The 25,962-nt window shown below is 32.2% G+C and overlaps 2 protein-coding genes and 1 non-coding gene across 4 annotated transcripts; all 3 read left to right on the top strand.

The window, feature by feature from the left end:
- The first annotated feature begins 9,991 nt into the window (after window positions 1–9,991).
- LOC107870133 (zinc finger protein 4) lies at window positions 9,992–12,518 on the top strand. 2 transcript variants are annotated; one of them, XM_016716563.2, is made up of 2 exons: window positions 9,992–10,154; window positions 11,426–12,518. In XM_016716563.2, the coding sequence occupies exon 2, from the start codon at window positions 11,520–11,522 to the stop codon at window positions 12,228–12,230; it is 711 nt and encodes a 236-aa protein (XP_016572049.1). In that variant the 5' UTR covers window positions 9,992–10,154; window positions 11,426–11,519; the 3' UTR covers window positions 12,231–12,518. The 2 variants fall into 2 exon arrangements, with proteins under 2 accessions (XP_016572049.1, XP_047268364.1); XM_047412408.1 differs by lacking the exon at window positions 9,992–10,154 and adding an exon at window positions 10,189–10,482.
- Window positions 12,519–12,589: 71 nt separating this feature from the next.
- LOC124898994 lies at window positions 12,590–12,692 on the top strand. The gene has a single exon (XR_007056134.1). It is a non-coding gene; the product is annotated as a U6 spliceosomal RNA (small nuclear RNA).
- Window positions 12,693–15,267: 2,575 nt separating this feature from the next.
- LOC107872265 (protein TPX2) lies at window positions 15,268–20,641 on the top strand. The gene is made up of 7 exons (XM_016719026.2): window positions 15,268–15,351; window positions 16,195–16,290; window positions 16,623–16,667; window positions 16,759–16,857; window positions 18,669–18,728; window positions 19,045–19,139; window positions 20,263–20,641. The coding sequence occupies exons 1-7, from the start codon at window positions 15,319–15,321 to the stop codon at window positions 20,369–20,371; spliced, it is 537 nt and encodes a 178-aa protein (XP_016574512.1). The 5' UTR covers window positions 15,268–15,318; the 3' UTR covers window positions 20,372–20,641.
- Window positions 20,642–25,962: the final 5,321 nt, after the last annotated feature.

Here is a 25,962-nt window from a genome sequence, read left to right as displayed (position 1 = left end):
CATTTCTCAAGTAAAATATAAAAATGGATAACCTGCTACAACAGGTAAAAATCACAAGATGATATAAAAAAAAAATACACTAACGGTGCACCAAACTTAAACTCTTCAGTCCACATCATATCGTTTGAGTGACTTGACCTAAATATCTTATGAAAAAAAATCTTAAAATCTTACGAAAAAAGATTTGACATATTATACGTAATCATAATGAAGAGAACTTCTTTTATAAGTTATGTTTGGTCACTAAATAAGTTTTTAGAAAAATAAATAAATTAAAACTTGATAATAATCGGATAAATTGAATTATGGCATATTATTTAGCCTATTTTCACTCGTCCAAATTCAGTTCAATTATATTTTTGACAAATTTGTCGCATAATTATGTTTCTTGGTTCAAGAGTTCATTAAATAGTTTCACTTTCTATTTGATATTCATATTGAATTTCTAACTATTATGAATTTATGTATTGAATTTCTAACTATTATGCATTTATGTAACGTAAGGCGCAAAAAGTGCTCCTTATAAAAATATGTTTTTCTTTTGATTTTTCATGCGGTGTTTGGTGCTCACATTGGAGTTTCGATTAATCCGGATCGCGCGTTATAGAGTCTATTTTGGGGTAGCGCTCCCAACAGTATTTTCTTCATACGCAAGAGCTCGAATCCGAGATCTCTGATTAGGGGTAGAACAGTCTAATCACTACGCCACAACCCATAGGTGACACATTATTTTGTATAATAGAATTTCCAATCGTCAATGGTGAGTTTGACAATGTTGCTCACACATTATTAATTTTTTTTTTTCAATGAAGTTGGTTAGAAAATGTCCAAAAAACACACACAAAAAAAAACTAAAGTTATAAATGAATATCCACATATAAGGACCAAAAAAATAAAAAAGAATATCCACAATAATATACTTTTCTATGGTTTTAAGTCTCAAAAAAGTTATTGAGTTAATTATTAGCCGACGGTAAACGACGAAGTTCACATGTTAGGTTCAAGATGATCCACTCATCGATCTACCCTCTGTCATGAACGTACCTATTTTTTCGAATTCAGTATTGTCGTTGAGGTTTTGACTCATCGATCTACTCTCTGTCATGAGCGTACCTATTTTTTCGAATTCAGTATTCTCGATCGTCCCTCTGTCATGAGCGTACCTATTTTTTCGAATTCAGTATTCTCGATCGACCCTCTATCATGAGCGTACCTATTTTTTCGAATTCAGTATTCTCGTTGAGGTTTTGACTCATCGATCTACCCCTGTCATGAGCGTACCTATTTTTTTGAATTCAGTATTCTCGTTGAGGTTTTGCCTCGTGTTGAGACAATGTCCGATTCTGATATCATATTTATCATGATCCAAACTCATGACGTGCATTGTACACTTCGGCAGCTCGATAGGCCTCATGACTTAGTCTATTGGAATACGTCACGGGCGAAATCAAAAGCGAGTGTACTAGGTCTTGAACTTGTGATATGCCTTAGAAAGTCTTTCACTTTCTTCTGATAATTCCGATGTAAGATCCGTCTAGAGCACCATCAATATCATTTTCTTAGAAGATTGTCAGACTAGAAGCCTCTCAATCCTTCTTTATTATTCGTCGATCCACCTACTATCACCAACGCTACAAATAATGACATGTAAAATGAATCAATGCTTATTTTCATTGCTCGAACTCGTAACAAAAAAAGCAATTCGGTATACTAAATCTCCCGCTACACACGACGTCTGAAGAAGGATCGGACTACAAGGGTCTATTGTATAGAGCATCACCTTGCATTTCGTTCTCACGTCTTATACCTATGACCTCTTAGTCGCATATATATACATAAAAAAATAATTTTAATCATATAAAAATTGCAAAAAATTTCACTGAAAGGCGTTCACCCCCTAGCCATAAGATGGCTCCAGCCCTGTAACAATAACTTTATCGATTACTCCAAAACTCCCCTTTACATAAGTACTACTAAGAAAAAATGACAATATTGTGGACTTGAGACTTGAGTGATAGTAGAAGAGTCAAACCTTGTGCAGTGGCGTGGGAAAAAAAACAGTGTACAAACTTTTAGTTTTGATAGATAAGTTGATGTGCACATTCCGATGGGATCCGGTGCGTTAGTGCACTGACAGTGGAGAAAATTCTGTGATCAGTTTTCTATCGTTTAGTGCATTAATAGTAAAACATAGAATTAGTCTCACGGCTGCCGACCGTAGAGATACCTTAGAAAACCCAAAAAAAAATAAAAAATGTGCACATTACATGTTAAATATGTCCCAAAAGTATACTCAATTCTACAAGTGGAGAAACTGAAAATTTTAAGTCCCTCTCAACTTAATCTTTTGTCATTTTCATATAGGTTAATATGTATCTACATCTTTGTATTGGAGAAAACAACATGTTTTAGGGTGTGTTTGGTATGATCTAAAATGTTTTCCTATCTTTCCTGGAAAATATTTTTCACAACAACTCATTTTTTTCAATTTGAGGGAAAATGACTTCCCTCATGAACCAAAGGAAGTCATTTTCCAGAAAATGATAAATGTGACGTATGACCTCTACCCCCACCCCTCTTCCCTACCCCAACAACACTCGTATTCACATGGCTCAAAAAATTCACATTTCTCAAAAATTTACATTACTAGGAAATATTTTTCACTGTGCTTTGCCTCAATTTTTCACTGTTTAAAATAAAAAATAGTGAAGCCTGATTTTTTTCTATATCCAATGTTCGTTGAATGTATTATTATTTTCATATGCATGGAGGAAGACTTACCTATGTTACTTTTGTCAATTGCATATTTCATTTTGTCATTGATGTAACTTGTTTCACGAGATTAAATAATCATGTCGTTCCGTTATATTTCTATTGATTGTAGTATCTTGAGATTGTCCTGACAAAATATTAAAAAGTGTCTCCTATATTTGCTAATTAATAGTTGCTTAAATTTAGTGATTGTAATATTTTAGTATTTGAAATTGATATTATTTGTTATGCTTAAATTAGTTCTTACAAATTGTTGAGTTACTAGAGACATTGATATACTAGTTAACAGTTAGTAATATTTTCTAAAAAAATATTTTTTCACTCAACAATCAAACACTAGAAAATATTTTTCTAAAAAATAGTTTCAACTCACCAACCAAACACCATAAAATATTTTTCAAAAAATATTTTTCACTCACCAACCAAATATGAGAAAATAAGTAGAAAACCAACTTATTTTCGAGGTAAACATTTTCCATGGAAAATATTTTCCATCATACCAAGCACACCCTTATTGTTGTTTCTATATGTTGGGTGGGACGTAACGTTAACAAATTGTTCACAAGTTCTGTCGGATTAACAAAGCTTACATGTATTGTTCAATTGTTCACGAGTTCTGTCGCACTGATCGAATTTAATAATATTCTATGGGATTTGCGAAACTTAACATGTGTGTACATTAGGATTTTTTTTTTGGTTTCTCATCCGGTATCCGGTGCCTTCATTGGAGCCTCGACTAATTTGGATCGCGCGTTGCAGGATCCATTAAGGTGGCAACACTCTCAACAGAGTTTTCTCCATACCCAGGATCGAACCCTCAACCTTTGATTAAAGATGGAACAGCACCATCCACTGCATCTCAACCCATGTTGGTGTGTATACATTAGGATTGATAAATAATGCAAACCAAAGAATGTCAAAAGCAAAAGGTTATTAGATCCTTATATAATAGTGTAAGTTAATTAGATAACATATCGTTATTGTTAGAGTCAGAATTTTTACTAAAGACATTTAAAATGCAGAGAAACGACTTTAACTTAGGAAAAAACAAGAAAATATAACATCCATAATGTATACATTGAGAAAAATGGCAAACAACATAAATCCCGATATAGTTTGGAGCTTAATTACAGAAAATTTTAATGTTTTACATAATTACTGAAAATTTCGATTTTGGGTCTGTCAAGATACATAATTATCTCTCGATACATCCAACGAAGATAGATTTTTTTCCTTTGTAAAGATACATAATTAGCTCCTAATACATTTTTTTTAAAAATTTGAATCCATCGAGATGCATAATACATCCAACTAAGATACAATTTTTCCTTTGTAAGGATACAAAATTAGCTCCAGATATTTTTTTTTCAATTTTTGGTCTGTCAAGATACATAATTAGCTCTCTGATACATCCAACGAAGATATAGTTAATTAAAATTTTTGTAATTACTTCGCAAGGATAGAGATTTATTTAAATATAATAAGCTAAGGTGTATGTTTATTTTATTTTTTCAAGAAAAACAAGAGAATTTAACATCCATTATGTATGCATTAAGAAAAAAAAATATGAAATTGGACTAAGGCCCAAAAGATATCACGGAAGTGGGCTTGATTATCCATGAGAAGACAAAGCTTATGATTGTGCCTATAATTGGGCTTTGTGAAGAGAATTCATCGTTGAACTAATTGTTCTACACTTCTTACTCGGAGTAGCTTGTTACATGGGTCGTGAGTAGGAGCTTGGTGATGGGCCTCGCCGTTGGATCCACGGACAAGTTCACTTTTCATTTTAGTCTTACCAAAAAGAATGACACTTTTTTTATAATTAAAAACAACTTAAATTTAAAATTTCGCTTTTACCCTTAATGAAATGATTAATAGTCGTACGAAAGTCTAAATTTCATTTTGGAAACACAGATTTCAGAAGTATGCGATCATTTCTTTTCTGAATTTCGAGTCAAGCGAAACAGTACCACATAATTTGATACGAAGGCAATATATGGAGAGAATTAATGCAACCATTTATCTATTAATTCAATTCTATGTTTTATTAATTTAATTTTGAAATTGGAGAATCTAATACCAAAGAGAAGATCCATTAATTACTTCTTGAAAGGCATATACCACTTAGATGTATACAAATATTCCACATGTTTATACATAAACAATTAAGCTAAAGGACAATTAATAAAATCAAAGCATGTGAATATACAAAAGCAAATGCACTACCTTAACTTGGTGAAATTAAGAATGTATACTCAATTAATTAGTAGTTAATTAATTGTATTAAGGGCCTCTAATTATAGTACCATATCTTCATTCTTAACCTAGTATTATAAATTTTGGATCATTGTAAATATTTTTTATCTTAAAAAAATGGGAAATAAAGCTAAGTGGGTGTTTAGCTTTATTAGGTTGGTGGAGAACCAACGAGTGTGTACTATAATAAAATTAATGCTAGTTGACAAAAGCTTCAATTAGGAGATGAGCCTTGAAGTAATCGGTAAAGTTGTTGTCGTATGAGCGAACAGGCAGAGGCGGGTCTAGGATTTTCACGAATGGGGTTCAGAATTAGAAAAAAAAAAAGCTAATTGAAAGGGGTTCGACATATATTATATATGCATAAAATATAATTTTAGTAATGTATAAATAGTATAATTTTTCGCCGAAGGGGGTTCGATGAACCCCCATTACACATGTTGGCTCCACCCCTGCGACCAGGAGGTCAATCACGTGTTCAACCCGTGAAAAAAACTCCTTGCAGAAATGTAAAGCGAGGTTGTCTACAATAGTCCCTTATATCCAACTTTCTCCGAATCCCCCACATAGCGCAGTTAATTTTAGTGCACCGAGCTGTTCTTTTTTAAAAGGTTCAATTAAATTAGTTAATCCTTAAAGGGTACTAAGATTAGTTTAAGGTTAAAGGGTTCTTGAGCCGCGTTAATTAAGCGGCGCTAACGTGCATTTGTCGGTTAATTTTGGGATTAAGCCAAAAAATTAATTTTAATCTATGGTTTATGTTGGATCTAAGGGAGTCACGTGCAAGTTGTGTGATGGACATGGGGAACAAATTATTAAAATAAAATAAAAATGGAATAAAGTGAAAATAATTAAAAAGAGAAAATTTCATAAATAGCTATAGCTAGTTTAAAGCGTAAATACGAAATGTAGATATAGTTTACATGTTTACGAAATATAATTTACAATTAGTGTATCAGCTGGAAGTTTATGTTTCGTAAACATATAAACTGTAGCTATGTTTCGTAATTACTCTCTAAATTATATAGCAAAAGAGTTGTATCAAATGGTATATCAACTAGACAACAAAACTATATTCAGGCGGCAGGTATCAGTTGTATTAATTACATCATAACTATAGTTTAATGGTTACGAAATATAATTTACAATTAGTGTATCAGGCGGAAGCTATGTTTCGTAAACATGTAAAGTTATAAACTGTAACTATGTTTCGTAATTACTTTCCAAATTATATAGCGAAAGAGTTGTATCGGGTGGTATCAACTAGACAACAAAAGAACCATATTCAGGCGGCTGGTATCAGTTGTATTAATCACATCATAACTATAGTTTACATGTTTATGAAACATAGGTACACTTAATTTATCAGGCGGAAGCTATGTTTCATAAACATGTAAATTGTATCTATGTTTCGTAATTACGTTCTAAATCCTATAACAAAAGAGCTGTATCAGGTGGTATCAACTAGACAACAAAATTATATTCAGGCGGCTGGTATCACTTGTGTTAATCACATCATAACTATAGTTTACATGTTTACGAAACATAGTTACACTTAGTGTATCCAACGGAAACTATGTTTCGTAAACATGTAAACTGTAGCTATGTGTCATAATTACATTCTAAATTATACAACAAAAGAGTTGTATCAGGTGGTATTAGCTAGACAACAAAAAAGCCATAGTCAGGCGGCTGATATCAATTATATTAATCACATATCAGCTATGAACAGATAATATATCAACTGAAAACGCATGAAAAAGTTGTATCAACACATATATAAAATATGTATTTGCTACAAAATTCAAATATAACAACATTTCGTAATTTTTTGACATTGTAACTATCTATTAAATAAGAAATAAAAATGGTTTAACATATACAAAATTGAAGTTTAATTTAGTACTAACCTAGGATAATGGTGTTAATTAAGACTAGGGTACTTAACTAAAGAGTACAAGTGTTAGTTGGGATAGTTCTTGAGATTGGTGAAAATGAAATTATGTGATGGGCTAGCTTTCTCAAAGATTATGTTAATTAATTAAAGAAAAGACAATTAATTGTGGATTACGATAAAGTAAATGATATGATCATGGAATAAACAATATAGAAAGGTTTAGATATAAAAAAAAAGGCTCAAATTAACGAGTAAATTTTATTTAGATACTCGAATTATGGTTCATTTATTTTAATTAAGCACATAAACACCTGATAATATGGTCCTATTAGATATTTTCGGTTCAAATTTTAATTATTTTTATGTGTTCTTTATTAAAGATTCATTATGTTGATAAGTTAACCTCGTTAAATATGTCATGTAATAAAATTCATATCTCATAAACTTAAAATTTCAAATTCGTCTCTAATTATATATACGTAAAAAATACTTTACGTATAATAATACCGCACCAAGCATATTGTGGCCTGTTTGTTTTGGTAATAAGGAAGCAAGACTGTATAATAATAAGGAAACATACAAATTAAAAAAAAAAAAAACTTAGTATTATATTTATATATTCAGGTCTGCAATACTGCATGGTGAATTAATGGAACAAAAACTTGAGTGAAATATATTGTTATATTATGAGAGGCATGGTGACAGTGACGGAGTTGAAATTTTCACTAAGGGAGGTCAGAAATAAACATACGCACAAATCGAAGAAGGTTCAACATCTACTACATATATATACAAAATAATTTTAACCATGTATAAATAGTATAACTCTCCGTCGAAGGGGGTTCGGATAAACCCCTGATGGCGGACATGCCCAAAAGAAGTGTAGAAAAATACGTAAAGTGTTTCATATAAAAGGCGTACGGTGTGAGTTCATATATAAGAGATTAAGACTCGAATTCAAGTGTATCTATATGTAATCTAATCAAATATTATAAGGGTGTTATCTTATAATCACAAGACAACGCGCTAATCCAAAGATAAGTTATTTCGAAATAACTTATCTCTCAATTAAACAAACCCTAAACGGCAAACGTGCATACGAAAGATATTTGTTATATATTTTTATTTATTTAAATATCAGATACGAATAAATTTTTATGGAAGAAATGTATAAGAGGTACAATTGTGGGATGTCATATGGTCAGAGAAAAGAAAATTGGATTTTCAAGAAAATCCAAAATATATATCGTATTATGAGAGGCATGGTGATAATGGCGGAGCTAAAATTTTTCCTAAGAGGTTCATAAATAAATACATGAATAAATCGAAGGGGGTTTAATATTTACTATATATACAAAAAATAATTTTAGATATATAAATAGTATAATTTTTTGCTGAATGGGGTTTCCCTGACAAAAGGATAGTTCCGCCCCTGATGGTGGACATGCCCAAAAAAAGTGTATAAAAATATGTAAAGTGTTTCGTATAAAAGGCGTACGGTGTGAGTTCATATATAAGAGACTAAGACTGGAATTCAAGTGTATCTATATGTAATCTAATCAAACATTATAAGGGTGTTATGTTGTAATCCCGAGACAGCATGCTAATCGAAAAATAAGTTATTTCGGAATAACTTATCTCTCAATCAAACAAACCCTAATTAAACGACAAACGTGCATACGAAAGATATATGTTATGTATTTTTATTTATTTAACTATCAAATATGAATAAATTTTTATGAAAAAAAAAATGTATAAGAGGAACAATTGTGGGATGTCATATGGTGAGAGAAAAGAAATTTGGATTTTCAAGAAAATCCAAAATAGATCATATAAGCTAAGGTAAAAAGATGAGATTCTAAGTGGAAAAAAAAAAAGCAAAAAAAAACTGTTATTCATGTTGTTAGTCCCACAAAAGATTCTTTGTCTTCTTCTACTTTATATATTTTTTCTATCAACTTGTGTCCACTTTAAAAGTGATTATAACCAAAAAAATAAAAATAAAAATAAAAATAGTACATCTAAAGTGTTGAGGGGTGGGGTGGGCTGGAGCAGTGGCGGAGCCAGAATTTTTATTGAGAGGTTCAGAAGTAAACATATGAACTAGTCGAAGGGGGTTCAATATCTACTATATTACATAAAAAATATTTTTAACCATATTAAAATCGTATTATTTTTCATCGAAGGGGATTTGGATGAAATCCCTGAATGAAAGGTGGCTTTGCTCCTGGTGGATAGTCATGGAGTCAGAATTTTCATTAAGGAGATTGAAAATGTAATGAACTAAACGTAGAAAGAAGGTGAGAGGATTTAACGTCTATTACATGTAAATAAAAGGCAATTTTAATTATATATATAATATAACTTTTTGACGAAGAATGTTTGAATAAACCTCTTATGATATTCTAGCTCCACCTATGGAGGGTTGGGTAGAGTTACGAGCCCTTTCTAACTAAACTTTTCAAGAAAACGTTGAAGTAATAGTAAAGTTATTTTTTCATGACTTATTTGTCATAGATTTGCGCCGTAAAATCTGGATTGCTGATACTTACATTAGGATATAATAGAACGTCTAGATTTACATCCCTTACGAAGCGATTCTCCTTAGTTAATCTTGTTTGAACGTGAAATGCTTTGTATCCTCACGTGCACAGGTATACCTTACCCCAAGCGATGTCACGAGGTACGAAGGGTGAAGCTAGGGTATCGAAAAGAGGCTCATAAATTACACTATATATATATTGTCAAAATTATTTCTTTTGTATACAAAAAAAATATTGAACCTTCAAATTCTTCGTATATTTACTTCTTTATACTTTGAATTACCTTAGTGAAATTCTTGATTTTGCCGCTCCCTGACACAACTTTATAGATTTTTTTAACTAGTTACGTATGTTAGGATATAAATATAATATTGATGCCGCTTATTAAAAATCATACATACGCCATGACATCTGAACGAGAAAATGAGATCTCTTGCCTAATAAATATATACCATTATTCCACCCACCCACCCAACAAAGTGACCTTAGGTTTCTCATAATTAAACATGAAATAACACCTTCATATATCCCCACTCCTAAAGTTTCTTTTTCTTTGTAACACATTGAAAGTTATTATATGGGCCTATTTTATACAGCACCATATTTTGTCCTTTTAATGTAAAGTATTATTTGGTACCAAAATTTACAACAACTTCCTCTTCAACATGTATATGCTACCACAGGTATATCTTTAAGTTCTTCAATTGTATCTTTTTATGTTTGTTGTTGGTAAAGTTGTTGTCGTGTGACCAGAAGGTCACGGATTCAAGCCTTGGAAACAGCCTCCGGCAGAAATGCAAGGCGAGAGCTTTATAGTGCACCGAACTGTCCATTTTGTGTTTGTTGTTGGTTTTTTCTTCTTGTATATGTTACCACATGTATCTTTTTCTTGTTTGGCTTTGATTTTGGTTGAAATTGATCAAGGGCTGTCGTGGAGTAATAGGTAAAGTTGTCGTCATGTGTGACTAGGAGATCACGGTTCAAGTCGTGGAAACAGTCCCTTGTAGAAATGTAAGATGAGATCGCATACAATAAACTGTTGTGGTCCGGTCCTTCTCTTGACTCTGCGCATAGTGAGAGCTTTAGTGCGGCAGAGTGCGCTTTTATTTTTTTGATTTTGGTTGAAATTGAACAAGGATAACTACCATCTTACTTAGTACTACTACTAATCGATTCTTGTTGGATTGTGTCTTCTTCTTTTTTCATCAATCTTGAACTTTGAGCATAAAATATATTATGTATATATCCAGCTATGTTGCTCGGACTCTTCAAAAATGTCAGCATGTGCGTGTCGGATTCTCCAAAAGTAGTGTATATTTGGAGAATCCAACACGCGTGCGGCATCGAAAGTGAAGAGTCCGTGCAAGAATTTATCATTTCTTGTTGCAAATTTGAAGCTATATAATATGTTCTTTTAAGTATTAAGACTATGGAAGGGATGTCTTGGAGCAACACTAAAGTTATTTTTAGTGTGATCTATACGTCGTGAGTTCGATCCATGGAATCAGTTACTGATGCTTGTATCAGGATAGACTGCCTACGTCACACCCCTTAAGGGTGCGCCTCTTTCTTTGACCCTGCACGAATATGGAATGCTTAGTGCACCGAACTGTCTTTCACAAAAGTGTGAATCTAATTTCAAGTAATGAGATCCTTTTCTTTAACATTTTGTGATGCATAAATAGGATTAGAAGCCTATTATAAATTAATCTTTCTTAATCAAAGGTTCAGGTTACGCTCGAATCTTGAAAAATGAATAAAACATTAGTAGGAAGTGTTTTCCCCTTGAAAAGGGGCCTAAGTATCATCACGAATCTAAATTAGTCGGGCTGTGAATTCCAAGTATAAGATGGTTCGAACGGACTTTTCAAAAGTGTTGAGAGCATGTGTGGGATCCTCCGAAAGTAGTACATGTTTGCCAGAAAATGATAGTTGTTTTTCTTATCATATGCAGGACGACGTTAGTAATGCAGATGTAGTTCATTGCTGTTGTTAGATCTCGTTATTGTTCAACAAATTCTGCGAATTTGTCCCTCCGTTGTAATAAGATGGAAGCGTCAAAATTGGACGTTGATGTACTGCAAGCCTCATCTGGAAATGATTCTGATATCACTAGCCAAGTTGCTTCTAACATTGATCAGTTATCTCAGTTAAGTTCCGAGAATGTGTCACTTGGATTTAAATTGTCTCTCGGCTTTAATTCTGGTGCTAGCCAAGATTCGATAGGTTTTTCAGTATCAAGCACGTGCGAAAGCAGCAATGAACTTGCAACAGTTAGAAGAGTGTTCACTTGCAATTTCTGCAAGCGTAAATTCTATAGTTCACAGGCGTTAGGCGGTCACCAGAATGCTCATAAACGCGAGAGGACATTAGCAAAACGCGCTATGAGACAGGGGATTTTCTCAGAAAGGTATGGTAATTTGGCTTCTTTGCCATTGCACGGCGCTACTATAAGGACTTTAGGGATCAAAGCGCATTCTTCATTGCACCATGGGCTCCCACAAGCAATGGGATCACTTGATTTCAAGACGAGCGCAAGATTTGAGTCTGTACACCTGCAGAGTCCGGCTTTATATGTTCAGGATATCGGTGATGCTGATCACTTACTATGGCCTGGCAGTTTTCGCCAAGTAACTAACGCTGACTTCTCTCATCGTCCTACTATTACATTTACAACAAGTTCGAATGTGGACTCTGCACAGTGGACTCCGTCTGTTGATCATGACGGTATGACACCTGATCTCACACTGAGGCTCTGAGAAGTAACTGCATAGCTTATCGCTTCCACATTTGTCTCTCTTACTTCCTCTTTACCGCGAGGATATATTGGAAAGGCATAAAATGTGTGCATTCTGGTAGTTAGTTGATTGCTGTACAATAGATCCTTGTAGTCCGGCTCTTCCCCGGACTCTGCATAGCGGGAGCTCAGTGCACCGGGCTGCGTTTTTTTTAGTTGATTGATGTACAATCTGTATTGTATTGATTATGACTTGTAACAGTGGTCTGATTTGAGTATTTATTTTCACAAAAGATTGTTGTTTTTATTAATAGGGAAACGGAATGATTGTACTAATGTTTTGACAGTTTATGGTCCTCATAAAATTTACTGAATTTGGTCTACTGATTGCAGAATTCCGATAAAATTGGAACGATACTGAGAAAATTTCCATGGCTTCTGGCCAAGGACGACATACAAAAATCGAGAAATTACATGTATAGTTCTATCGAATATGTATATGTATAAAATATATAAAAATATATATATAGAAAGTGTATGAGAATTATATAATTACTGTATAAAACGTGTAAAAAAAAATATATAGTTATTGTATAAATTATGTATTAAAACTGTATAATTTTTGAATAAAATATTTATATGTATAAGATATGTATAGAAACTGTATAGAAGGTGTGTAGAAACGGTATAGAACAAATCAGTAAATTGGAAAGGCTAGAAAGTGAAATTTAAATTCTATGGTCATTTTCATGGAAATAGTCTAATTTGAAGTGTCGTTTCTTTCCTTTCCCCTCATCTTTCTTACATAGTATAATTTTGCGACGAAACATTCAATTGAATCTCCTGGACCATGCATTGGGCCACTGACACTGTTGGGCCTGCAAAGAGCTTCAATCTAGGGGTAGGTATAGTTTGGGCCAACCCAAAATCCGAATATTTTGGATTATCCGATTTGGAATGGATTTCGGAGTTTACTTTTAGAATGTTTGAATTTTGGATTGGATATCGAATTTTGTACTTCGAATTCAAACATGCGTGTGCGATACTCCTTAAAAAAGTGAATTTTCGACGAACGTTCTGGCCCAGACGCTATCGGAAGTATGAAATTTCTATCTCGAAAATGTTTCCGACAAGCCAATTTAGTAATCAATATGCAATTACATTAAAGTCTTTTTTTAAAAAAAATAAAATAAAATTTGTTTTTAGTCCAATCTTTTTTGTCCAAGTGATTATGAACACTATGTTATAAATGAATAAAGTTGTAATAAGTAGTAACAATCTTGAAACATAAGCATTTCAAAAATTAGTTTGGTTGATTTTCCATTTCATGACCTAACTATGTGACATGCTCAATTTAATTTATTTATCCCCTTTGATAAGATACCAACAAACTGCCCAAGATATGAAAGATTACCTAATTCCATCTTTGTTTTATTTAACTGTTTTACTAATTGAATATAATAATTAAGTGTGAGCTCGTTTACATTATCGGTCACAAGTTCAGATAAAAAAGAAGGTTATCAAAGGTTAGTCGATAGCAGTTTCTCGATTTTCCCCAATAATCACAGGGTTACGATTGCCTAGATCTTATCATCCACACAGGGGCGGAGCCACCTTATGGCTAGGGAGGGGTTCATCCGAATAAAGGTGGAGCCAGCCTAGTACTTCAATGGAAAATTATACTATTAATACATGATTAAAATGATTTATATATACATATATATGTGTGTGTATTGTAGATGTTGAACCCCGTTCGGTGAGTTTTTCATCAGATTTTGAATCCCCTCGGCTAAAATCTTGGCTCGGCCTCTACATCCGAACGCCCTTCGGTGAATAACTTTACTACTTATACATGGTTAAAATTATTTTTTATGTATATATAGTTGATGTTGAACCCCCTTCGGCTAGTTCGTGTGCCTACTTCTTTCGATTTTGAACCCTCTTAGTGAAAATACTGGCTCCGTCACTGCCTCCACAAACCCTACTTATGAAAGTACACTAGGTTGGTTGTTGCTGTTGTTTTGCTAATTAGTTAAATAATTGAATGTGATTAGTCTAAACAAAATCTTAATCACTAAGTTGATCTCTTTAGTCTTTTCACTACAATGACATAAACTCAGAACTCCATCAAGTTTGTTAAACAGTTTATATGCTTAATTAAAACATGGATTATGACTTCTTTATTCTTGTAATACACAATTCTTAATTAATTAAGATTTAATTATGGGAAGATATTTTTAAATATTTTTAGGTGGAGCAGTAAGTACTCCTCCAAACATTCTTAACGAGAGATCGATCTCGGATTCGAGCTTTAAAAATTGAATCGCCTTTGGGTAGCTCGTTGCCACCATAGTGAAACTTCTCGGTGCGTATCCTACTAGTCGAGTCCTAAGAGAGTACTGGAGACCGGGTGAAAAAAACATGACGAATAGGAAAATAATTAGACAAAAGTACATATATATATCATATATAATGTGGGCTTACAAAAAAAAATATTTCTCACTCGATATTTGATATCAGTATTGAAATCTTGACTAATTCAGATATGCGTTACTCAAGGCGCATTAAAGCAGAAAGCGCTCTGATCATGAATTTCATACAATATTCGAACTCGAGACGTCTGGTTAAAAACGAAAGGGGTGGGATTTGTTGTAAACATTTTTAGTGAATATAATTGTCATCATTACCAGAATTGAAAAATGTAATCTATTAATTATTTATTAATTTTAAAGGAACTTATCATTTAACTTAAGCTACAAGATATATATGCATGAATAATTAATTAACCAGAAGTGAATATTCATCATATGAAGAATTATGCATGAACTTTTTAAATTAATTATACATGTATGTGCAATTACAAAGTTTAAATAATTATGTTATGAGAGGGAGATTTAATCAGAAAGTTTGGTAGAAAAGAGAAATCATAAATTTCTAAAAAAATAAATAATTCTTGTGATTGAGCAACAACAAGTGATTCTGATTCCAAAGACAAATGCAAATCTCCAAACTTTTTTTATTTAATTATTTTAATTAACACATGGTGTGTTTATGTTAATATAAATAATAGGTTTAGTTAGAATTAATCATATGTACTTTTGTTAAACCACATGGAGAGCCCAAACACTAAATCTTCTCAAAGGGTGAGAATTATGATTTTTACCTATTTTTCACACATGTTTTACTCTTAGTATGTGAGTTATTTCAGGTTTTCATTCGGTATTTGATGTCCGTATTAGTGTTTTAATCGACTAATTCGACTCATACTACATGTTTTTCTCTTTAGTATGTGAGTTTTTCTAGGTTTTCATCTGATATTTTGTGTCTGCATTGATGTTTCGATCGACTAATTCAACTCATACTACGTGTTTTACTACTCGCTTTGAGTTTTTCTGTCGATTTCCACCTGATATTTGATATCTGTTTTAGAATTTGACTAATTCTGAATTGCACCCTGCAAGATTTCAACACTAGATATATCATGATTTTTTCATATTCAGAGTTTCAACACGAGATTTTTAACTAAGAATTGATTCATCCCGCCATAACTCTTGGTGATACTCTTTGTTATGAGTTAAATTTACGTACACGAAAACTTTTTAAAAATTAGACTATCAGGTCATTTGTATATATTGTAACGGGACAAGTGAGATATGCTCAAGTGATTGAGCACCTCTGCTATCAATATAATCGATAGGTTGGAGATTCGAGTTACGCTGGAGGGTAAGTGAAAACCCTATTGAATCTCCTACGAGATGGGGAGGGAAAAAATATATATTGTAACAGATAGGTTTTCTTTTTCTTATTATCAAGATTATAAATCCAACTTTTATAAAGTCACATAAAAATATTTCTTTCAATGATCTATGAATGATGATAGTGTAATCTTTTTTTTATAATATTATCAGTGTATACGAGTTAAACTCATTTAATTTACAATTTTCTTTTACAATATCAACTTTTTTTTTTTTTTAATTAAATTTCAGCTTGTGAAGAGCAATTCACAATCTCCAAGTAGATCTCCAGGAAGAATAATAACATCAAGTTCTCCTCAACATCAATTTATGAAGAACAATAATGTGGTAATTAATATTATTTAGATTTTAAGCTACTTTAAAAAAAATGAATTTCTGATCAAGTTCATCGAAAATGTTTTTCGACGAACTTTCCATCGAAAATATTTGACATTCTGATGAGAACGTCCTTCAGAAATTCACGTTTTTTTTAGTAGTGACATTTACTACATACTATAAAAGACACTGGTGTCAATTTTTGTATGTAATTTCTTTTTACTTCATAAATCTTGATTTTATTTTTTCATATATGAAAAATAGTAATATGTTATGTCTAGACTAGACTTTTATGATGCTTCAACATTAATATACATATAAAATAAATTAAATGTTTTTTGCAGTTGAGAGATGAGCCAAAAGAGAAATCATCAGTTGACAAAAACAAGGTACAATATTAATGAGTAAAATTAATTAATTTACAAAATTTAATTTGAGAGATTATTAATTAAAAATTAAACTTAATTATATATGTATTAGGTTCAACAAAAGTCATTAGCAAAGGATAATACAAAGCCTGTGGAGATCAAACTTCATACTCAACAAAGAGCAAGGAGACGTGCTTTATTTAATTACTCAGTAAGTGTTTAAATACAACAAAAACATACCGGGTAGAGTCTGGGAAGGATAGAGTGTATACAGTCTACACTACATAACCTCAAGGTGAGTTTAGTGCAGACGGGAAGGATAAAGTGTATGCGGTCTGCACTAGGTCAAGGTAGAGGCGAACCCAGGATTTGAAGTCTGTGGGTGCACCGGTGTTGTCAAAGGCACGCATAAGCCCCGAAGCAAGACTCAAAATGTGTTGAGCGCTCGCCTCGCTTAATGTGCAGCTTAGGTTCTAATTTATAATACATACTTTCCTTGTCAATGAAGCTTTCTAAAGAGACGAACTATTTCACTTATCAAAAAAAAATAAAAATTGTTCATATATTTGTCATTCATACTTTTATTATTAGTTTTGGACTAGACATATATTTATGTTTTCTCTCTTTATGCCTTTTTTCGTTAAATCTCACATTTTATTTGTACTTTGTGCTTAAATACAATAGACCATGAAGCTTTTTTACGCTTATTGCTTTTGATAATACTGTGGTGCACAATATTATCTTAAGACATTAGAAAAACTTTCAGTGTCGATGAAGGGATATTATCATATTCAATTGGTCGCCAAAGACATGCACAATACTGAAAAAATAAATATATAGAACAAATATGAGTCCTAAGCTAATAACTTTACTTTCTTATAATATGAAGCTTACTTTTAACATTATTGAAATTGGTTGTGGTAGCTCAATGGTCAAGGATGATTTGTTATACGGAATGGTTGCAGGTTCGAATCCCCAACCCAGCAATTTTGTTGTTATCAATTTAGCAATAAGCCAAGTATTGAAAATAAAAGCAAAAAAGTATTGTGTGACTCAAGGATTGATCCCTAGTTGTGTGGATGGAAGCAATGGCTTTAACCAGCTTCACCTAGGTACACTACCATTCATCTTGGGGTGCACTATTAGTTATATCCCAATTTCTAAAGATATATACACATAATTTTTTTCGACGTTAACGGGTGCACGTGCACCCCCACTGACACATGTAGGTCCGCCTTTGGCTCAAGGTGAGGTAAAGAGGTTGTTTTTGGTAGACCATCGATCAGTAAATCTTTAATTACAACAACAACGTACCTGGTGGAGTCTGGGAAGGACAGAGTATAGACGAGAAGGAAAGAATGTATCCAATTTGTACTACCTGAAAGTGAGGTAGAGAAGTTATTTTCGGTAGATCCTCGGTCAGTAAGTGTTTCATTACAACAACAATGTACTCGGTCGAGTCTAAAAAGGGTAGAGTGTAGTGCAAACAGGAAGGATAGGGTGTATGCAGTCTGCACTACCTCAAGGTGAGGTAGAAAGGTTGTTTTCAATTGATCCTCGGTCAATAAGTGTTTAATTACAACAATGTACCTGGTCGAGTCTGGGAAGAATAGAGTGTAGTGCAGACGAGAAGGATAGAGTGTATTCAGTCTATACTGCCTAACCTCAAGGTGAGGTAGAGAAATGTTGTTTTCTGTAGACCCTCGGTCAGTAAGTGTTTAATTACAACAACAACAACGTACTTGATCGAGTCTGGGAAGTATAGAGTGTAGTGCAGACGAGAAGGATAGAGCGCATGCCGTCTGCACTACCTCAAGGTGAGATAGAGAGATTGTTTTCGATAGACCCTCGGTCAGTAAGTGTTTAATTAATTGGTGTTTATTCATGTTATTAGAAGTGGCTAATCTACATTTAATGTGTATAGTTAATAATACGATTATTAACTATTTATACTGATTATTCAAGAGCCATATATTGAATACTCTTACTAAAAATACTACTCTAACCAAAATAAATTTACAGATGGAAACCAAATCTTACTTCATTCAGCTACAGAAGAAAACAGTAGAAAAAGTACAAAAGGTAAGAATATATATATATATATATTTATTCAAAATAATTAACTATTTTATAAAATTCACATTTTTATTAATCAGAGTTAATGATCAAAAATACATATTTGAATTAATATTTTTGTCATGAGTTTTCACATCTGAACTATCAATCGTTCCCTTTTTCTACATAATAGTTCAGGTAGAAAAATGAAATAACTAATAGTTGGTGTGAAACACGCGAAAAAATGATAATTCAAATGTATTTTGAACATTATAATATCTTATTATTATATATTACCTTTCCTTTTGTGTAATAAATTAAATATTTTTATTTTTTTTAACAGATGATAGAAGAAGAAGAAGTTCGTTTGTTAAGAAAAGAAATGATACCAAGAGCTCAATTAATGCCATTATTTGATAAGCCCTTCCTTCCACAAAGGTATAATAATAATTAAATCTGAATTCTGTCGAATCTGTAAGCGAATCAGTAAATTCGGATAAATAGACAAAGTTAAATCCGAATTTTTTTTATGTACCGGATTATAATACTTTTTTATTTATTGTAATTATGGACATATTATCTATACGTGTAAAATAGATTTATACAGGATTTGAGTCAAAGTCACTGAATTCTACCGAATTATTAACTATAACGATGGCTTCGCCCTGAGCCCTTGGGATAGTAACCAGAAAGATGACACGGTTGAACAATCACCTAACTTTTTAATATTATACTCTTTTATATATAAGGATAGAAGGGGAGCCTTGGAGTAACTGGTAAAGTTGCTGTCATGTGACCAGGAGGTCATGGGTTTAAGCCTTGGAAACAGCCTCTGGCGGAAATGCAAGGTAAGGCTGCTTACGATACACCCTTGTGGTGGGGCCCTTCCCCGGACACCGCGCATAGCGATAGTTTTAGTACATTGGGCTGCCCTTTTTTATATATAAGGATAGATTCTAGAATTTAAACTTAATGAATTGAAAGATTCTGATCGAGTTCTTGGATTTTTCACACACACATATGTAACAATATAGGTGGGGTTATATCGACGACATAGCCACATAGAGTGAAGGTTGGTCAATCGAACATTAATTGTTAATCGAAAATCTATATTGCGTAGAATGTATATTGGTCAAAACTTTCATTATATATTCATATACTCTTGATGAAATTTCTGGATTTGTCACACTCTGCATATAACTAAGACCAGGGGCGAACCTAGGTGGGTATCAACGGGTTCGACCGAATCCACTCGACAAAAAATTACTTTGGATATATAAAATAAATTTCCTATATTTCTACACATATATTACTTTTGAATCCCCTAAATCAAAGACGAGCGATAGTATACTGGTTCTGGATGTGCTACTTGGGCCCTGATATAGACCCCTCTGTTTCACGTTCGATTTTTGCTGACCATGCAGGTTCTTTAGTTTTTTCTTTAAAACATTTAAATTTAAGTCTCTGCTGGTCAATGGCTATTAGGGGCAGTTCTTTTCAAACCCCTGGATAAAAATTCTGGATACGTCACTAATTAAGAATTTATGTTGTTTTACCTCAGATCAACAAGGCCATTGACTATTCCAAAAGAACCAAGTTTCATGTTGAATGGCAAATGTTCTAGCTCCATGGACTTCTCAATTTTCAACACAATGAAGCAAGTCAAGTAAATAATTGTCATTGTTGTCCATTGTAGATATATGTTTCGTACAATTAGTTTTTTTTTTTTTTTTTTTTTTTTTTTACATATTCTAATTGCTATTGTTGAATAAAAAGTACTAAAGGGTTTGTTTTGTGAATTTTGAAAATTTGTAATTTTGATTAGGTTTAGTAGATTCTAGCTAGTGTGAATTTTAAATCTTTTGTCATTGTATTTGAATAAAGAAATGCAATCCATGTATAGTTCCTTTGCATAGAAAATGAACTCTTTTTTTTTTTTATCATTCCATATTCGATATCTGTATTGAGATTCGACTAATTAAACATATAAAGCGATCATTAAACAAGGGAAAGTGTTGTACCAGTTTTTATTTTTCATATCCAAAGCTTAAAATCACAATTTTAGAAAAACAAATGTAAGGTCCTAACTATCCATCAACTAAAAATTGGTCGAAAATTGAGAGTCAACACCAATGGATGTTCTCTATTTATTTATTTTTATTAAAAATGACGGACTAGACTACATAGGAAAATGGGGTACGTCAATTTTCTTAAATTTATAAATATCGATTTTTACTTTTAAAAATACAAAATTTTAGAAAAAATTCGTTCGACTCTGTCGATTTCCACAAAAAATCTAAAAAAAAGAAATATGGTGACTTGGAAACGAATTATTTAACACGACATTAAACAATGATAACATAGTCAATGTAATCTCACATGTGGAGTTTAGAAAGGATATAGTGTACGCAAATCTCACTCATATCTTGAAAGGTAGAGAAACTATTTCCGATAGATCCTCAGCTACCGTAACATTGAACAATTCTCTAAATTGGGCTCTCTACTTAATAATAAGGAAAAACAATATAAATCCCGACTGTTTGGAGCTTAATTGCAAAGGATTCTGATATTTTGTATAATTATTGAAATTTCGATTTGAGGTCTATCGAGATACATAATTAACTCCCGGTACATCCAACCAAGAGACATTATTTTTTTCTTTGTATATATACATAATTAGCTCCCAATACATTTTTCAATTTTGTGTCTATCGAGATACATAATAGATCAAACCAAGATACATTTTTTTCTTTGTAAATATACATAATTAGCCCCGATTTTTTTTTTTCGATTTTGGATCTTTTGAGGTATATAATTAGCTTTCGATACATCCAACAAGATATATAATTAGTTAAGATTTTTGTAATTACTTTGTAAGGTGGATATTTATGTTATTTTTTTCTAAAAATTACACAAACCCACAACTTATATTTCACTTATTACAAAAAATCTCATCTTCCTAAACATATTACATAAATCCCACTTTTTTAGTTTCTCTCTCTTAAAGTACACATCTCCTTTTTTTCTCAAGATTTTTTCCCCTAAAAAAAAAAGCTACAATCAAGGGTCCGTTTCCATGTTTGACTCCAACTCAATGGCATTCAATTTTAACATAATCTCTTTTTATCATTCTGATTTTTTCGATTTTGAGGTTAATAATTTATTTTTTTACATTATCAAAATTTGGTGATTTCGAATGAACAAATTGTTGCATGTTGTGATAAGTAATTTTTTGGGTTTCTACTTTACCAAAATATAGTTTGTATATCTGGATTTTCCTTTTTTCTTTTCAAAAATCTCTATTTCAAGTACTAATTACATAGTACTTAGTAAATAGATGATTTTCCTTCTTTTATTTTAGGATTAACTCAGTTGGAGTATAATGAACCAACAAATTCGATAGTTGGATTCGTTCCTAGAGTATTTGATTACGAGGAACCTAATTTTGTTGAAAACAGATAAAAAAATCAGAACGATATTAAGAAAATACTTAAAAAAATAATATATATATGTATGTGGTACGAGACTTTTTGTTAAATGATGGATAGCGTATAATACTTACATATGTTGTTTATACATAGTTGTAGGTAGTGATGTATATGTTTATATATACATTATTCTATTATGTATATATTGGTATAAATAATTACAATACATAACAAACTATTTTATATATATTTTCTTATACATAATAAATATGGCTGTTAACGTTGTCCTATGATATCCCAGTATATTGAATTTGTGTTGGTTTTGTTGACAACAACATATACAACAAAATAAAATTGAAAATACATCAAACAAAAATGATAAAGTGAAGAAACTAATATTTATGCCTTCACAACAATATTCAACTTAAATTGTTCAACCAAATATTATATAAAAGTAGAAAATGATAATCCAGTGATTAATCAACATAAGCAGAGGAAAATTTTAAGTTACTACTCCTTCGTAAAAAAGTTATAGGACTGCCTATTGTGACTCTCACGCCCGCATCGTCTACAACGATTTGGACTTGATGAAAGACTTTCGCTTGATTTCTTCTTCCTCCCTTCTCTAGGCTTTCCGATTGTCTTTTATATATCGGTGTATCATCGAAGGACATAGCTGAAATAGAAAAACTAAATATAATTAGTATATCTAATATTTTAGAATTTTTTTACTACACATATATGTTTGTATATACATAGTTCAGTTATGTATATATTGGTATAAATATTTACAATACATAACAAGCTTTTTTTTTATGTGTTTTCATAGACATAATAGCTCTATATTGTTAACGTTGTCATATGTTTTGTATATCAACATATACTAATGATATGTATATGTTGTCCCTGAATAAAAATTGTTCAACAATAAGATTGTTCCTGAATAATTATGTATATGATGTATTGAAAAAAATCAGACAAATATATACATAGCTGAATTTTGCAAATACACATCTCTGACTACAATTTTTTATCACCTTTTACAAAACAAGAACAAAAAAATAAAAATATAAATATACATAAACAAAGTCAAGAAAAAGAAAGCAACCATTAAGGAGAGAAATACACAGTAATGACTGGGAGATAAACTAGAAAATAGAGGAAAAACAAAAGAGAATTAAGGATTAACACATTTTTTTCCTTCAAAATTCAAGTAACAATAATAATAGAGAGAGTGGACAATAATAATAATAGAGAGAGTGGACAATCATTAATAAAGAAGAAACTACAACAAGAAGAAACTATACACAAAAAAATCATACATAAATTTTTTTTTTTTTAAAACAACGAACAGAAAGATTCTTTTTCCTTTTTTCTTCGTCATGGATAGTGTTGACACCTAATTTTTGTCCTCCACAACCAAGTTTAATTTCGAACTTCTTCGATTTTTAATAAAATCAAAATATTTATTTCGTCTGAATAGAAACTTTTCAAAAAATATTCATCTAGGCAAGTTTGTCATTTTAAGTAGCGATTATATATTGTCGTAGTCAATTATACGAAATTTATAATTTTGCTACTTAAATATTTATTTTACAAAATATCAAATTTTAATCAAGGCTAATCTTGAAAATAAATTCAAAAGATTGAAATCTTGATTTAAATATGTCTTTATTTCTCAAAATAATTTATTTGGATAAATATTTGTTTGATTTTTTTTAAATTAAAAAGACGGGATTAAACAAATATTTAATTCGTATCGAATTTCAATTTAATTTAGCAAAATTATTAAATATGACCATAATTGAAATCAAGTTGACCACAATTGCAATGCAATTAATCAAATTGATATTCATTATGGTTAATATTTAAATAAAATTCTCTAATTTAATTTGGCTACCTTTTAAAGACCCTTCCTATTTCTAATCTTCCAACAACAACAACAATTTTGAGCCTAGCCCAGTCAACAACAATTAGCCAAAAATGGCCCAACAGAATAACCTCCCCAAGCCCAATCCACACAATCCGATCCGGGCCCATTCCTTTTCTTCTTCAAACAACCAACACTCCAATCTCAGCCTTAAACACTAGCAGCAACATCACGCGAATCCACCAACCCGATTCCCCTCTTTTATGACCTGCACCTGTCAACCCGCGACTCGGCATCAGAACTCGCCGACCCAAGCTCCAACCCATCTGTTTCTTCTTCGTCACGTGCCTTTCTACGCGAATTCGTACAAGGAAAATTCAAGAACCCTCTAGAAACATGCTTAGGTGTCTCCCTCTAACGGATAACTCTGGGAATCGTGGATTACTTGTATGAATTCGTACGTATTTGACAAATTTTTGTTGGTTCTTGGCGAAAGAATCTATTTTCCCCCAATTTCTATTGTCTTTTCTTGGAGAATCTGTGGAGGATAAGGGGAAAAGAGTACATTTGTTGGTGAAACCCTAAGCGAGAGGGAAAAAATTCGAATTTCAAATTCAAAGATATCCTCTCTTTCAAGTCCCCAAAAGACCCCTAATTCGGGTTCTATATAAAGACCCTTGGGGTCACTGTTTTGAAGGGTCTTTTCTCTTCTTTCAGGGAATTTTTGGTTCAATAGAGGGGGAAAAGAAGAAATCTGGGGTCGGAAAAAATTTTGGTTGGGAGAAAAGAGGAGAGGCCGAAAATTCTGAAAGCAAAATAGTTTATTTTTAATGAAAAATTTCTCTTTTGTTCTTCTTTCTGAAGTTGGTCGATTAATCGGAGGCCCTTAAGTTGATAACGTGGATTTTCAGTGGTGGCGGATTCCGGCAACTAGCTCGTTCTCCCGTTTTACTGCCCCGAGAGAGCTTACGATGATGTATGATTAGTTATACCAAGTCCAAACGGTCTAGTGCAGAGTCTTAATCCTTTTCTCTTTATTTTTGGATGCATATGAATGTGTTACGTCTGAGTTCACCTTGAACTCTCGATTGCATTTTACTCATCGAGTCAATCCCTAGCGGAAGACCAAATATCAACCTCATGGCATACCGAAACCAAGGAGTCGAAAGAAGAAGAAATGGGTTAAAGTCCACATTTGAAGCGGCCAAGAGACTTGAAAGTCTCGGTTTCCATTTCATTCATTTATTTAGTCATTTATTATTGTTGTCTTTATTTATTTAGTTATTTATTTTTATTCATTCATTTGGGCCTCGAAGTCAAAGTTGTAAATTTAATACAGGTGGAGCGAGACTTGAGCCAACGACTCGAAAACTAGATTAGGACAGGTGAAATGGGTCGAAGGCCCAATTAGACTAGGACAGGTTTTGTTGGTTTGGGCCAATGGCCTAAATCCCTTACTTCCTCCCCTTCCCCTTGTTCTTTATGTTTGTTTTCCTTATGTGCTTTGAAAACCTAGTTAAATCCTTAGTTAAGTCACTAAAAAACTAATTTTGCATAAACACCAAAATATTTCCAAAATCGCTTTCTTTCCAAAAAACCAATCACTTTTTGACAAAATTAATCTTTTCGAAGTTAATCAAAAGACGATTTTCAAACAGTCTGGATAACCGCAAGTTAGAGGACGTTTTAGGTGCCTAACACCTTCCTAAAACGTTAATAGGACCACTTACTTAGAATCTCTACCTTAAACGATTTTCCTGTTTTGGATCGTTTAAAGTTTTTATAAAGGTTTCTTAATTCCTTTTAAAAATTAAGTGGCGAATCTCATAAAGTAAATTTTTTTCATCAAAACAGAAATGGCGACTCTGCTGGGGATTTGAAACTAGGTTCTAACCAAATGTTTGATTTCGTCTTTTGATTAACTATTTATGTGTTTATATGTTTCGATTCTGTAAAGTTTAAC

The sequence above is a fragment of the Capsicum annuum genome, chromosome 5 (assembly GCF_002878395.1).
Source record: "Capsicum annuum cultivar UCD-10X-F1 chromosome 5, UCD10Xv1.1, whole genome shotgun sequence".
In the NCBI taxonomy this organism is placed as follows: domain Eukaryota; kingdom Viridiplantae; phylum Streptophyta; class Magnoliopsida; order Solanales; family Solanaceae; genus Capsicum; species Capsicum annuum.
Note: the sequence above shows the minus strand (reverse complement) of the source record. Positions and strands in the feature narration are given on the sequence as shown.

Coding starts and splice junctions, on each gene's coding strand:
- LOC107872265 (XM_016719026.2), top strand. CDS start 15,319: ATGGAGAGCCCAAACACTAAATCTTCTCAAAGG. Junction 16,858..18,668: donor GTGCTTTATTTAATTACTCA/GTAAGTGTTTAA, acceptor ATAAATTTACAG/ATGGAAACCAAATCTTACTT. Junction 18,729..19,044: donor CAGTAGAAAAAGTACAAAAG/GTAAGAATATAT, acceptor TTTTTTTAACAG/ATGATAGAAGAAGAAGAAGT.
- LOC107870133 (XM_016716563.2), top strand. CDS start 11,520: ATGGAAGCGTCAAAATTGGACGTTGATGTACTGCAAGCCTCATCTGGA.